Raw genomic sequence first — 16646 nt, 5'->3', positions numbered from 1 at the left:
CATTTCAGTGAAGATTTGCTGTACAATAGCACTGAAGAAAGATCCTTAAGTAAAATTACTTAATTGAAGTGACCTGAATTAGATGGATTTTATTAAATTATTATTTATTGTTGTTCAGTCATTTTCAGATGTGTCCAGTGCCCTGTGATCCCATTTGGGCTTTTCTTAACAGAGACACTAGAGTAGTTTGCCATTTCCTTCTTCAGCTCATTTTCCAGAAGAAGAAACTGAGGCAAACAGGGTTGAGTGACTATCAAAGATCACCATCTAGTACAAGTCTGAAGTAATATTTGAATTTAGGAAGATGAGTCTTCCTGACTCCAAGCCTGGCACTCTATCTATTGTTCCACCTGGCTGCTGATAAATTTTGCAGAAACAATAAATTTTGTTCTCCATTTGAGGGGAAAATAACTCAGAGAAGAGAATAGTATACAACGTCTCAGGCTGAAGGTCTGGTCAAGAGGAAGACACAGAGGTAGCAAAAAGATGGATGGGGAAGTAATCCAGAAACTAATCCCTGAACCTACTCTGGCCTTACAGATGTGGCCAACCGTGTGCTTCTGACTCTCTTCACCATTGAGATGCTGATGAAGATGTATGGGCTGGGACTTCGACAGTATTTCATGTCTGTCTTCAATCGTTTCGACTGTTTTGTGGTGTGTAGTGGAATCCTAGAGATCATTCTGGTGGAGTCTGGCATCATGACGCCCCTTGGCATCTCTGTCCTCCGATGTATCCGCCTTCTGAGGATCTTTAAGATCACCAAGTAAGCAAATTGGGGAGGGGTGTGGGGGGAGGGGCAGTGGAAGAGGGTTCAAGGGAATCTGCTTGGAACAAGGGTATATCAAAAAAAATCTGGGTTTCTCAGTCCTGTCCATCGCTGTCTTTTCCCACTTCATTGTGCCATCCTTAATAATAATGATTCACTTTTAATATGGTACTTAATGTTTACAAAGAATATATCTCTGTGTGTGTATAAAATCTCATTAAATCATTACAACAACCCTATGAAGTAGAAGCTAAATTTATGCCCCTTTTATAGATAGGAAAGTTGAAGCTGAGAGAGGTTGAAAGTGACCTGCTTAGAATTGTAGTATCTGAGGAAGGCTTCAAAGCCAGGTCTTCCTGAATCCAAGTTCTTTGATGTATCTAGTATAACTTTTCATTTTCATTTAGACTTACAATCTAGGTTCATTATGAATAAAAATTATTCTTTTCCTCATCTTTTCTCCTTGCTTCTATCCCAGAATGGAGACAGAAAGAAGATAAAAGAAAGAATGCAGAGTGGGAAAACAAAGGCAAAGTGAGGCAGGAGATAAAGACAGAAAAACAGACAAGCAGAGATAGAGAGAACAAATGTGTGTGGTGTGTGTGTGTGTGTGTGTGTGTGTGTGAGAGAGAGAGAGAGAGAGAGAGACAGAGAGAGAGAGAGAGAGACAGAGACAGAGAGAGAGAGAGACAGAGAGAGAGAGAGAATGAGGTAAGCTTCATCTCCTTGGGTCTCTCACTTCTCACCCATAAAACTGATGATCTCTAAAGATAGAATGCCAGGTCCGAAGTCAGAAAGACTCATCTTCCTGAATTCAAATCCAGCCTCAGACACTTACCAAGTGATATGATTCTGGGCAAGTTACTTCACCCTGTTTCCTCATCTGTAAAATGAGTTGAAGAAGGAAATGGCAAACCACTCCATTGTCTTTGCCAAGAAAACCCCAAATGGGATCACAAAGAGACACAACTGATGGAAATAACTGGACAACAACAAAAAGAATCAGCTAAAGAGCTGATTATTATATTTTCAGTGTGAATATTTACCCCTCAAAAATCAGCAAACACCATCAATCAAGGATTTGTACGCCATTTTGTTGATTGTCTAGACTTAAAAAATTATGGAGTCCAATATTAATAACTCATATTAAATATCTTGAGTTTTGGTTTTTTGAAACCCCCTTTTAGTAAACATGTACTACTACATGCCTGCATTAATCTCTAAATTCTGTTAATCTATAAAGTATCAAGTAAACAGAATGTCCAGTCCTCTGACCAGACAATTCAATCAATTCATCAACCAGTTATCAAGACATACACTATAGAGGCATCTAGGTGGCACAGTGGCACCAGCCCTGGAGTCTAAAGGTCCTAAGATCAAATCTGACCTCAGACATTTACTAATGTGTAACCCTGAGCAAATCACTTAACCCTAATTGCCTCAAAAAAATCAAATAAAACAACAACAACAACAACAATAACAAATTACATAAACTATGTTCAAGGCCCCGTACTGGTCCTTTCCCCTCAGGTTCAACAAACTGAACTAATTCATCATCACCCCTAAAGAGTTCCTTTCCTAGATGCTGTAGATGAGTGAAGGCTCCCTACCAATAAGTCTCATTTTCCTTTAGGTACTGGACATCTCTAAGCAACCTGGTGGCCTCTCTGCTCAATTCTATCCGCTCCATTGCCTCCTTGCTCCTACTGCTCTTCCTTTTCATCATCATCTTTGCCCTGTTAGGAATGCAACTCTTTGGGGGCAAGTTTGACTTTGAGGACACAGAGGTGAGGCGCAGCAACTTCGATACCTTCCCCCAGGCCCTTATCAGCGTCTTCCAGGTATGGCAGCTCACCTGACTGGGTTGCAGTTCAAAATGGTAGGCAATCAGTCAATGAGCAAATATTTTTTAAACCTGTACTTTGTACACTGTGTAAGCACTGAGGAGACAGACATAAAAGAGAGAACCATTCTAGCCTTCAAAAAGCTTACATTCTAAAGGATGTGTATAAGATGCAGGAAGATTATTTGCCATTAGGAAGTGAGCAAGTCGGGGATTCTGCAAGGTGGAGGTGAATAGGGAGGGGCATTACAGGCACAGAATTGATCCACAAGCTCTTATTAAGTCCCTATTCTAGGTTCAGCATTGAGTTGGAAAGACAAAGACTGAAATAGTCCTAAGGAAGCCCTGATACCCACCTACCTTCTTTTTCCTAGTTCTGCCCCTTTGTGAGCAAAGGTAAGAAAGGTGATGCCTTCTTGCTCAAGCCTAGGAAGGCATCAGGGCTTCCCTAAAAGTCTCTGAAGGAGACTGAGGCTTATAATTGCTGTGAGAGCCATATATCTCTCTGAGCTTGCACGGATTCACTGGTATGGATAAATGCTCATGGAACATAGAAGGCACTTATATGGGAAAAGAATTAACTCTGAATCAGAGGACCTGGTTTCAGAATCTGCCTCTTCCAGGAATACAATCTAAGTGACCTTGAGCGAGTCCCAGCCTCCTTGAACATCAATTTACACATCTGTAAAATGGGAGGGTTAGATTTAAATGACTTCTAAATTCCCTTCCTTCTCTAGATCCATGATTCTTTATGATGTTCATCAGTTTTACAGGAGCCTGCCACAGAAGCAGCTCTTCAGGGTTGGATAGGGCCCTACAAATAGTACAGCTCTGCTGTGTTGGAGAGGATCAAAGCTCCCCCTCTTCCACTAAGACCTCTGTGTGTCCAGGAAAAAGAGATTTTGTAGAAATGATGTTTGTCTGTATTCTTGGAGAATGCAGCATGGCCAGTAGCTCTTCCAGAGCATTTTACACTTATAAGTCTTTGAGAGCTAGGAGTTAGGGTATAATGGCTAATTCCAAGGAACCCCTAGGGTCCAAAGTTAAAATTGCAGCATTCTTTGCTAAAAGAGGCATTCCTTTGTAAGGAATTGTTCAGTCATATCTGACTTTTTGTGACCCCATTTGGGGTTTTCTTGGCAGAGATACTGGAGAGGTTTGCATTTTCATTGCCAATTCATTTGACAGACAAGAAAACTGAGGCAAATAGGTGAAGGGACTTGTCCAGGGTCACACTTCCTAATCTCACATCCTGTGCTCTATCCACTTCACCTTGTTCCTAACCTTAAGGGTCAAAAGGCAATCAATCAACAACGATGTCTTAAACCAATGGTGTCAAATCCAAATATAAATGAGGGGCCCTAAACACCATTAAACAATACATAAGGAATCCTATAGGAGCACATTGACATAAAAAACATATTGACATTATTTATGCTTATTGTATTTTTATTTTATTAACTATTTACCAATTACATTTTAATCTAGTTCAGGCAGTAGAAACAACCTGGTGTGTGGATGTACATGCATTTCTATTTGACTAACCAGTTTTAAGTACTTTGTGTACTTAAATACAGATCATTTAAGCCCCAGAAATGCAAAAATAGACCCTGACCTCAAGCAATTTACAGTCAGTTGACAAACAATTATTATTAAGTACAGAGACAAAGAGGGAATTTAGTAGTTTGCCATGGTATGACTCTCTTAGGATAATTTGTTGGAGGAGGAGGGAGGAAAGAGAAAGACTTAAAACTAATTCATTCATTTTCTCTCTCTCTCTCTCTCTCTCTCTCTCTCTCTCTCTCTCTCTCTCTCTCTCTCTCTATCTCTCCCTCCCTCCCCCCATCCTGTATACCTGTCCTTCTTTCTTCTCCCAAAGTAGATCCTGACAGGTGAAGACTGGAACTCTATCATGTATAATGGTATTATGGCATATGGAGGACCCTCTTATCCTGGAGTGCTGGTCTGCATCTATTTCATTATTCTCTTCATCTGTGGCAACTGTATCCTTTTAGAAGGCAGTGGGGTCCTAGCTTTACACTTTAATCCCTCATCAATCAGTCATCATCCAACATCCCATACCCAATTCCACCCTGCCACCACCTATTCCCAATATCCCGTCTCCCCATCTTCATCACACACACACACACACACACACACACACACACACACACATATACATATATATACATATGTGTGTGTGTATGTGTGTAAGATTTGAGAGGCTCCTGAGTTCAAAGTCCTATCTGAGGATTCGATAGTTGTGATTTTTTGTGTTGTTATTGTTTAGTTGTTTTTCAATTTTGCCCAGCTTTTTGTGACACTATTTGAGATTTTCTTGGTAAGTATACTGGAGCGATTTTTCATTTCCTTCTCCAACTCATTTTACAGATGAGGAAATTGAGGCAACCAGAGTGAAGTGACTTGCCCAGAGCCACGCAACTAATAAGAGACTAGATTTGAACTCAGGTCTTCCTGAGTCCAAACCTGGTACTCTATCCACTGTGCCACCTAGCACTCTAGTGTTTGGCACAGGTGAACATTTACTTAAGAGAAAAATGAGAACTCTGCCCTGAGACTGAAAGGAAGACTGAACAAATACACATGTACAAAAATAGATTTCAGGAAGCTTTATGACTTCACAGGTGTTAATAACTACATTTATAATCCTAGAATATTGGTCCTAAAAGGGATTTGGAGGATCATTTAATCCTAACCCTTCATTTTACAGAGAAGTAAACTGAGGCCTGAAGAGAATGACTTGGCCCAGGTCACATAGGTATTGTAGAAGAGCTGTATGCCAGATCCACTATGCTGCCCATTACTAATCAATAGGAATCCTAAGGAGAACAATAATTGGGTGAGACAAGTGAAGAGAAGACTAGTTCAGACAATAACTGGTTCTCCAATCAGTGGAAGCTAATCAGTATGTGTTGGAGGCAGTTCAGTTCCTGAAAATTGATTTAGAAATTTATAATGTGAGCATTTATACCCCAGAAATCTGCAAATGTTACAAAGTAAATCTGCTGTTTTGTTGATAGTCTGGACTGCAGAGGGTGATGGAGAAAATGCAAATCATTCAGATTAAACTTAAAAATATGATCTGGGTAAAGTTTTTTCACCCAGAAAGTTAAACATTTAACAGCATACTGTTACTTGAAGCACCACACACAGGGGAAGTTTGAGTACAAATCCTACATCTCAAATATCCTTCATGTTTCCAGAGATATTACTATGTAGTGAAAACAGCAATGGACCTGGAATCAGGAGACCTGAGTTTAAATCCTCTTTACTGTGATCTTGGACAAATTATTTCTTCAATATTTTCATCTATAAAATAAGAATATATTACAGAGGTAAGATGGTATCTCTAGAGTCTCACCCTTTCAGAGTCCTGGAATGCCCAACTCTAATCTCCTCTGAGGATGTTGTTCCATTATTACTAGATACCATGCTTTTCAGTTCTGAACAATTATACCAAAAGATATTGGATCATAGATTAAGACCTGTAGGCTCCCCAAAGACTTTTTGGTGCAAACCCACCCATCTCATAGACAAGACCTGAGAGATATAAGGAAGGACAGATCTTGGGTCCTTCATGAAATCACCTTCTCCCCTCAGCGACTTCCTTTTCACACTGCCCCAAAAGGGTTCCTTAGCAGCTCTACTCTCCAGATATCCTTCTCAACGTCTTCTTGGCCATTGCTGTGGACAACCTGGCCGAGGCTGAAAGCTTAACTTCTGCCCAGAAAGCCAAAGCTGAAGAGAAGAAACGGAGGAAGATGTCCAAGTCAGTGATCATGTCATCAGCCTGGCTCAGCCCCAGGATAGGACAGTCAATGTTTATCAAGCATCTTCTATGTACCAATACTGTGCAAAGTGATGGGAATATATAAAGATATATAGAAGGAACAGCTAGGTCCTGGAGTCAGGAGGACTTGAGTTCAAATCCAGTCTCAGACACATAATAATTGCCTAGTCACTTGTGTGACTTAAACCCATTGCCTTGCAAAAAAAAAAAAAAAGGATATATATATATATATATAGAAAAGCAAAAACAGGGTCCCTGTCCTCCAAGATTTCAAATTCTATTGGGGAACAATGCAACTAAAAAACTCCATGTAAGATAAAATGAAAGCAATATGAAGGGAAGTGAGGAAGGGAAGGTAGAGGAGGGAAAAATTGGCAAGGCTTACCTGCAGATGATAAATTTGGGCTCAAGCTCAAAGAAAACCATAAAGTTGAAGGAGAGAAGAGAGAGCATTCCAGTCATAGAGGACAAATAATATAAAGTCAAAGAGGGAGAAGGGTTGTTGTTCATAAGGGACAGTAAATAGTTCAGTGAAGGTGGATTATAGAGAACATGAAGGAGAGAAAATTGTAAGAAGAGTAGAAAGGTGGAAAGGGGTAAGGTTGTGAAGGATTTTAAAAGCAAAGAGAAGATTTTACAGTTGATCCTGAAGGTAATAGGGATTACCTAAGTTTGTTGAAGAAAGTGAGGAAAGGGATGAAACGGTTAGCACTGCAATTGAGCTGACAGGAAGATGAATTGGAAGGAGGAAGATGAGTTAGGAAGCCATTGCAATAGTCCAGTCATGAGATAGGAGGGTCTGTATTCTCATGGTGACTGTATGACTGGATAAAAGGGAATATATAGAAAGAATTTTATGAAGGTAGAAAGGACAAGATTTGGTGTTCTTGAGGATACATGGGGTGACTCCTTGAGGGGGACACAATTCAACAAGGAAGCTCTTTGGGGCCCATGCTTCATTTTCAAACAAGTCCTTTCCACCCAGAGGAAATTGGAGGGCATTAACCAAAGCCATTCTTCCAACCTGGCTTCCAATGATAATACATACTATATCCCTAGTTCCTATATAGGCCACTCCCAGAAGTTTTGTCCATTATCTGGCATCATAAGCAAAGCTCATCTGCTAGTGGGAGCTGTTATTGTCAGAGAGAATCATCAACCTCCCAGTAACCCAGGCTCCCAATTTCCATATTATCTTTGATTCCTTTCTTGTACCCACTCAACATCTAATCTGAATATCCAATGAATTTCCAAGACCTATTTTTTTAAGTGACTTCTAAAAAAAGTTTAATTAATGTTTTGTTTTTACATTATAGACATTTACAAATTGTTCCTCTTCATGAAAAGTCTCATAACAAACTTAACTAAAACTAATAATAGAGACTTCATTTGAAAGTTCATTTTTCTACTAAAAATGAACATAAACCTATTTTCTCTTCCTTTTACCCCTCACTCCACTGGAGGGGAAAAAAAGAAAAGAAAAACAAGTTTCTTAGAACATATATGCATAATAAAAACTCCCAAAATCCTCAATGACTATATATATAATGTATACATACATATATATATAATGTATACATACATATATATATAATGTATACATATACATGTATATATATATATATATATATATATATATATATATATGGGTCTCATTTTGTACCCTAAATCTATTATTTCTCTGTAATGTATAGCAGTTTAATCAAAGATCCTCTGGAATCATGAATGGTATAGCTTTCAAAGACCTGACACTTTTAACTTCATACATCTTCCTCTCTCTACTCCATAGCTACCACACTACTACAAACACTTCTTATCTTATAAATGGACTATTTCAATAGCCTACCAATTATCTCCTAGTCTCAGGCTGGCCTCTACACCTATCCAGATACTTAGATAGATAGACAGACAGACAGACAGAAATCTATATATAGATTTAGATAGATACATATACATCTATCTGTATCTAAATATATATATATGTACACATGCATGCATATATTTTAACATACCCACATGTTATATACATATAGATAGATATATAGATATACACATATATGGAGAGAGAGAGAGAGAGAGAGAGAGAGAGAGAGAGAGAGAGAGAGAGAGAGAGAAACAGAGAAACAGAGAAACATAGTTAATTTATTTATGGTCTTCTCCATTAGAATGTGAGCTCTTTGCGGACAGGGACAACATTTTTGCCTTTCTTGTATCCCTGGGGCTGAGCCTGGTACCTAGTACATATGCTTATTTACTGAATGACCTTACTGAGATTTCTAATTCAGGGGTCTCCCAGACAAGTCTGAAGAAGAGAAATCAATTCTGGCCAAGAAATTAGAACAGAAAGCCAAGGGAGAAGGCATCCCCACCACAGCGAAGGTAAGGGCTTCATTTAGGGACATTTTCAGATTCCTGGGGAGTGATGAAACATTAAAAGGTCAACTAGGTCATCATTTTGCCTTTAGGTAGACTTCTAGATAAGCTCAAATGATTTTACCATACTAACCCAGGCAGGTGGAGGTTTTACCATTTGGGGCCCCTAGGAAAGGAGAGTTGACTATTCCCCCAGAACAGTTTCTCCATCTCTGAAGCTGGCCTAATTCTGTCCTGCCATTGCTTCAGTTCACACTGAATCTTTTGGGCTAAAGGTCCTGGAGATTGGACCATGGTTTCTTAGAGGGAAGGTCTCCTCATCTCCACTACCCAGCCTAGGCTGCCTCTTTTCCTTCTTCCTGCAGATGAAAGTGGATGAGTTTGAATCCAATGTCAATGAAGTGAAGGATCCATACCCTTCAGCTGATTTTCCAGGTGAGAACTGGGATTGGAAGTGGAGGGGCTCAGTTAGGGAGAGGGAAGATTAAGATCTGTTGACAATGACATATTTAATATTTAAACATCCCATGGGATATCAACTACCTAGGCCAAGGTTCCCTTATATTACAGACTAATTATTTCAAAATTTCCCAGAATTCTTAAGGAACAACTCCCACATGGAAGCCCTGAGAGAAAATGGACCTCCCTTCTGTCTTCTAAATGCCCCTTTATGCCTTGAGAAGAAGTCATTTTGGCAACCTGTGTTCCCACACTAGTTCACAGAATTACTTTTTATTTTCAACTAAGACAATGTCATCCATTTGTTACTGCCCTTTGACCTGACTTATCATTAAGAATTCAATTCAGATAGTTATGAAACACCTACACCAGACACTAGACATACAAAGACAAAAATGAAATAGTTCCTGTCCTCAAGGAGCTCTAATTTTATGGGGGAGAGGAGAACAAAAAAATAGATACAAATAATGAGGCGGCTAGTAATAAGCACTAATCATTGGAATGGTCAGAGAACACCTTTAGGAGGGGGCAGTGAAGCAAGTCTTGAAGGCAATTAAGGGTCCCAGGAAGTAGAGGGAAAGTGTTCCAGGAATGGGAAGCAGATTCTGCAAAGAAACAAAGAGATGAGATGCCATCTATAGGAAACATCACCTTGGCAGCTTTGGATGGAACATCGACTGTGTGAAGGGGAATAATATATAATCTCATAGCCTAGAGGAAACAGGGAGCTAGTGAAGCTTCTTAATTAGGAATGAGACATAGTCAGACCTATACTTTTTTTTCACAAAATAGACATCTATGGGTCATTGAGCATGATTTCCTAATATTGAAAATAGGCAAATTTATAAAAAATCATGTAAAAAATGTTCCTAGTTATCTTTGCATGCTGTATCTGAGTCAACAGCCTCATTCAGTCATTCCTGACTCTTTATAACCCTGTGGACTATACTGAACATGGGGTTTTCTTGGCAAAGATAGTGGAGTGGTTTGCTGTTTCCTTCTGTAGATTAAGACAAGCAGAGGTAAAGGGACATACTCAGATCTAGCAAAAGTCTGAGGTAGGATTTGAACCCCAGTCTTCCTGACTCTGGACCTAGTATTCTGTCCACTGAGCCATCTACTGCCAGTCAGCTGCCTACCTTACCCTTTTCCCCTCTCAGGAGCCTACCAGATGCCCTTCACTGGGCAGTTAGCTAGAACAATGGATAGAGTACTGAGCTTGGAATCAGGAAGAGTCATCTTCCTCAGTTCCTGACCTCAAACATTTATTAGTTTTGTGATGCTGAGCAAATCACTTTCCCCTGTTTGCCTTATTTTCCTAACCTATAAAATGAGCCAAAAATAAAAAGGAAGAGGCAAGCCACTTTAGGATTTGTGTATCCCCTACTTCTTAGGATTTGTATGTTCCCCACTTTTTAGGATTTATGTGCTCTTCACTTTTTAGGATTTGTGTCCTCCCTCACTTTTTAGTATTTTTATACCCCCCCCCCCATTTTTTAGAATTTGCATGCTCTTCTGTTGTTAGGTTTCTTGTATTCTCTCATTTTGTTAGGGAACTATATACCCTCTTTAGCCACAGAATGTATGGAGGAATGGAACCTTGGAGATGGGCTGATTCACTCTCATTATACTGATTAAAGAAGCAAGCTCTAGGGATTAAATTAATGAGGTAGTTTATGGCAAAGCTGGGATTGGAATCCAGGTCTTCAGTCTTCCAGGTCATGGATCATCCCCCATGACTGCTCTTGGGTAGACTTGTCATAAAGGTTCAGAGCAGACCCTGTGAAGGGTTTCTTGCAACTCCATACACCTTTCCTCTTCATCCTTACTCCCACTTGCAGGCCCCAATCCTGAGAGTCATCATCACAGCCTATGCCCATTAGAACCTGTTTCCTTCTTTTGACAGTTCAGTGCCATTGTTCCTGTTGGGGGGGTGACAGCAGATCAGAGGGTCAAACTACTGACACTTGAAACCTTGGTCAAATCTTTATACTTCACCCTGAGCAAGTTACCACATAGTCATGCTCGCCAAAAGGACTAACTTTTAGGAGGGATATTTCTGGGCTTGATCACTGAAAGCCTTATAGAGAAGGATCATTGGACTGGAAGTCAGAGAACTTGGGTCACCTCTTTGACCTTGGGAAAGTTGTTTTCCCTATTTTCTTTCTCAATCAAATAAAGGGGTTCCTAGGATCATTTATCTAGAGATCTCCTCTAGTTCAACTCAATTCAATTCAAACAACAGTTATTGTATGCCTGTTACAACCAAGGAACTTTATTAGGCAATAGACCCCTGACATTGAAACAAAATAGTATCTGCCTTCATGGAGTTTACAATCTGCTGAGTCTGATATTCTATTATTCTATGAACCTATAACTTTGGTGGAGCTGATAGGACCAGAGAACAAACAGAATTCTCAGGGAAGGGTTCAACATCAGAGCTGAAATGATGATCTCAATTTCTTCCTGCCCCATCCAATCTTCTCATCCCACACAGGAGATGATGAGGAAGAGGAGCCAGAGATCCCTCTAAGCCCTCGGCCTCGCCCCTTGGCAGAGCTACAGCTGAAAGAAAAAGCAGTGCCTATGCCGGAAGCCAGCTCATTCTTCATCTTCAGCCCTACCAATAAGTAGGTGGTACCCTATATACATCTATAGTATATATATATATTTGGTGAAGGGCGGAAGGTCTGAATATGTGTTTTTATTGATGTGGAAAATATCCAGTGTGGGAAATTCCCTCTGTTAATGGTGATAGATAGGTGAAAGACTGTTGTATTTGGAACCAGAGGATGTGGGCTTATATTCAACCTAGTTATACAACCTTGAATATATCACTTTATCCTCTCAGTGTCCAGGTTCCTCTTTTGCAAATGAAGGGGGTTAAACTAGAAGAACTCTCTGAAGCCCTTTCCAACCCCAAATGCTTTGATTTTGCAACTTATCTGGAATGAATAGTCATGGGCACACTGAGAGGTTAAGTGTTCCTCACACTCACCAGAGTACCTACCTTCCTTTCCTCTTGCCAGGATCAGGGTACTTTGCCACAGGATTGTCAATGCCACCTGGTTCACCAATTTCATTCTGGTCTTCATTCTGCTTAGCAGTATCTCTCTGGCAGTGGAGGATCCCATTGAGGCAGACTCATTCAGGAATGAGGTAACTTCCCCATCCCCAGATCATGGGTGCCTTTTTTGGGCTTGATTGTTCCTAGGTTTTCAGCAAATTCCATTCCCAGGGGCAAGACCAGCCCCAGGAAAGTTGACTCACAGGATCACAGCAACACAGAGCTAGGTAGCACCTCAGAGATTATTGGAATCTCTTTGACAATATCCCTGACATGTGTCCATAAATCTTCCACTCAAAGACCTCTGATAATAAGACTCACTACTTCCCAAAAGATTCCATTTCACTTTTGAACAGATTTTCTTAGGAAGTATTTCCTTACACTAAGCCTAACTCTGCTGGATGCAACTTCTTCCCATTGCTTATAGTTCATAGCAAGAGGTAGTATGGTTGTGCTGTCGAGTATTGGACTTAGAACCAGACGTTCTTTATCTTAGGTAAGAAGTACCTAACAAGCACCTCCTATGTGTCAATGTGTTCCTCTCTGAACCCTATGTATTTCCCTAACAGGAGGGAGTGTGGCTATAGTGGAAAGAGAATTGGACTTAAAAATCAGAACTCCTTTCATTTTGGGAAGGAATTAGTTATGGAGCAGCTCCAGACATTGGACTAGCCACCCAGTGACACTCCTGATGACATGCCCAAGGTCATGCAGCTAATGTGTCTGAGACTGGATTTGTTGTACTCTTGACTCCAGTGTTCCAACCACTGCACCATCTGAATAGGTGCCTCTTGAATCTTTTGAGGTATAATGACTGTGATCCTAGTACCCCAACTGGCTGCCATTCATGAGTTCCATGGACTCTAAGGAACATCTCTGGATCACATACCTGTAACTGTATTTAGCCTCTGTTCTCTCCCCATTTTCATTCATGGACTCATGGGATTAGATAACTAAAGTTGGAAAGGACCTTAGAGGCATCTAAGATCTCTATTCTCTTATTTTACAGATTGCCCAAGGTCATACAAATAGCAAATTACTGAGGTAGGAGTTGAACCAAAATCCTCCTCCTTTAATATACTGTTCCTTCCATGATACCATAACTGCAACAGTCCAAAGCAGTTGGGGTTTTTTTTTAATTCACAGACCTCAGATTAAGAACTCCTGAATAGTCAAAAAACAAAACAAACAAAAAAAACCTCCTGAATATCTAGTCAGTCTTGTCCATGTAATAACCTCTGTTCCATGCCCAACACAGAGTCTAATACAAATAGGTTCATAATCTATTTTGCTCTTTTTGGTGGTGGTTATACTATCATTGTCACCTCACTGACTCTCACTGGTTTCTTTTCCTTCTTCTATGTCACTCCTTCATCCCTACCTCAGATCCTTAAAAAATTGGACATCTTCTTCACTTCAATCTTCACTGTTGAAATTGTGCTCAAGGTAAGGTATAAAAAGACTAGAAGACTCCTGAAGCCCCCATCTGCCCATGGGGCTTTCCAAATCAAAAAGCCTAAGTCTCACAGGAGAGGAATTTCTTATCCATAGCCCAACCAGCCAATAGAGGCAGACTGTGAAAAAGTTAATTGGGCCTTTCACCTGACTGAGACAATCACTCCTTGTACACTTACTCCTACATAGGCCTTCATGCTTTCAATTCTCTCCACTTTCTAAAACTTCCTTGGTCCCTGGCCTGTCAAAATTTCCTGATCCCTGAACCTGGTTGGATCCTTAGGCTCATATGTCTATTAAATCCATCCTCTAATTAACTTTTTCCTTACTTTTGCTGCTGTCACTATAACTTGATGTCCTGGATCTCCTCCCTCTTTTCCTTATCTACCATATACTCCGAACTAAAGAATGAATGGGCTTTCCAGGGTTTGTATATAAAAGAAATAGATCTATAAATTCATAAACTATACATCAAGGTAAGCTAACTAGAAGGATAAATAAAAGAAATTATCTAATTCCTGCCTAGGGAATACTTACATTTTCTTCCTTGCTACAGTTTCCCAGGTCAAACTTAGTTCATCATGATTTTCTCTTGTCCTAGAACAATATCTCCTTTGCATATTCCCCAGACAAAAATGACCTTTCTCTGAATTGGGACTGGTCCTGTGGTCCAACATCATCGGTCCATTTCATAATCCCACAGGCCCACATATATCTAATCAGGAAATTCCAAAAACTGAAAAGAAGATGGAAGTAACCATCACATATGAATAAAATTTATCCTGTCATCTCAAAACTAGAAAATAACAACTTCCAAAAAGTATACATTTATCACATGAGCTCAGCAAAGTAGTTCTAAAGTGAAACCTTCTGTTATTAAAAAGAAGCTGCTTGAGGGCAGGAACTACACTGGGTTTATATCCACAACCATGTTTAACAAAGAACAGTGTATATAATGAGTGCTTGGTGAATTTCTACTTAATTAAAAATGAATGATGAATAAATGGATAAAAGGAAGAATGAATGAAGATAAAATCTGAATCTCTATTCTCATAACTAGAGAATAGAGGTTGGGTGTAAAGTCCCATTGTTGCAAAATGCAAAGTAAGTTGCTATCTAGTTTTAGCATACTGAATAATCTTCATTTGTACTCTCTCAAGCATGTGTCTAACTTATTGAAAACTGATTATCTCTGGAGTAGCTTCAGGGGGTTATGTTGGGTCCTTGATCTTTCTTAGCTACAACTGGGAAAACTTCTTCAGAACCTCCCATGTTGTTGGGTCTGAACTTTCAAAAGTCTACATTTATATCAGATTCTTCTCTGAGCCATGATCTGCTGAATGTCATTCATTCATTCAGCAAATATTTATATACAAGGTATTATAAAAGATACAAGATAAACAAGGAAGTGCCCACTCTTAGAGAGTTTGAAATCTAGTAAGAAAGGAAAAATCATATCATAATCGACTTCAGAAGAGATCTCTTCTATCTGGCAGGAGCAAAGAAAGCTTAAAAGATGAGGTGGATCTCAAAAGGAAGAGATAATGTATAGGGAGAAAGTATTCCGAGAGAGTGACGCAATCAGAGGTTCAAAGGTGGGAAAACATGGGGTCATGATCAGATGGTCATTTAGCTTGACTGGAACATAGAGTATACCCATAGAGTAGTAATGGAAACTAAACAAAGGTAGGTTGGGAGTTAATCAAGAAGATGAAGGTTTGAAATAGTCTAGGGGGCAGCTAGGTGGCACAGAGCACCAGCCCTGGAGTCAGGAGTACCTGAGTTCAAATCCAGTCTCAGACACTTAATAATTACCTAGCTGTGTGGCCTTGGCAAGCCCCTTAACCCCATTGCCTTGCAAAAAAAAAAAAAAAAAAAGAAAGAAAGAAAAAAAGGAATAGTCTAAAACTTTTAAAAAAATTTTTTTCAAATTTCAAGAGCAAAGGGGCTTGGGGTAACTGTTAAATTGAAGCCCTCTTTGGATGCTCAAGAAGATGAAAGAATTTGTCATGTAATTCCCATATCCTAAAGGAAAGATGAAGTAAGAATTTCTCTTTGGAGTCAAAAGGAAAGCCAGCTTCTCCTAGATATTTTCATTCCTTTATTTATCAAACATTCATTAACATTTCTTAAGCATGTTGGTATTCTGCTGAGGTGGCAATAGGGTGCCCTTTACTTGTGGTAGAACTCCCAAGCAAAGCCCAAACCAGATTAAAATGTCAGTGGGAAATATTTAAGAAAATAAATAAAAAGACGATAAAACATAGTGTTAATATGTGTTTTTTTCTCTAACAATGTAATAGTTTACGTGTAGTTTAGTTTCTATTTGAGTTTGACACCTAGTAAATATTTTAGCTTTTTGAGGGGAGAAAATGTGCCCACAATATACTTTTAAGTTTAAGATCTGCATTATTAGCATATTCTGCTTTGCTTTCTTAAGTCTAAACAATCAACAAAATAATAAATCAAACTCTGATTTTCTGAGGTATGAATGTTCACTCTGGAAATTTCACAAATCAGGATCTTAAAACCAGTATTAGATAGTATTGCTCCAGCACAGTTCTGCAAATAAATTGCAGAATCTGAAAAGGGACATTGATGGCTTTTTAGTCTAATCAGTACTTAAAATTATCCTTTTGCCACATAACCAACAAATCATCTAGCCATTGGTTCAAACCATTCAGTGAAAAGGAACTAATTCCTTCCTTCCTAAATTGCTTCACTCCACTTATGAATTATTCTAATTATGAGGAAGTTTTACCTTTTATCAGGTCTAATGGTCCCCTGTAGGCTTCCAAGTCCAAACTTCATAGCCTAACATTCAAGGTCCTCTGAGATCTGACTCAACTTACCTTTCCATATTGTTTCC

General features: G+C 39.4%; 1 protein-coding gene across 1 annotated transcript in view; it reads left to right on the top strand.

The window, feature by feature from the left end:
• The window catches only part of CACNA1S (calcium voltage-gated channel subunit alpha1 S), a 94172-nt gene that overhangs the window by 43170 nt on the left and 34356 nt on the right, over positions 1–16646 (top strand). The window contains exons 11-19 of the mRNA XM_074222319.1: positions 541–766; positions 2403–2610; positions 4495–4615; positions 6288–6402; positions 8709–8802; positions 9162–9231; positions 11753–11885; positions 12285–12414; positions 13709–13768. Coding sequence (XP_074078420.1) covers positions 541–766; positions 2403–2610; positions 4495–4615; positions 6288–6402; positions 8709–8802; positions 9162–9231; positions 11753–11885; positions 12285–12414; positions 13709–13768 — 1157 coding nt within the window. The remainder of the gene's footprint in view (positions 1–540; positions 767–2402; positions 2611–4494; positions 4616–6287; positions 6403–8708; positions 8803–9161; positions 9232–11752; positions 11886–12284; positions 12415–13708; positions 13769–16646) is intronic.

The sequence above is a fragment of the Macrotis lagotis genome, chromosome 2 (genome assembly GCF_037893015.1).
Source record: "Macrotis lagotis isolate mMagLag1 chromosome 2, bilby.v1.9.chrom.fasta, whole genome shotgun sequence".
NCBI classification, from domain to species: Eukaryota; Metazoa; Chordata; class Mammalia; order Peramelemorphia; family Peramelidae; genus Macrotis; species Macrotis lagotis.
The sequence above is the reverse complement of the archived record's forward strand: the minus strand, read 5'-3'. Positions and strand labels throughout refer to the sequence as shown.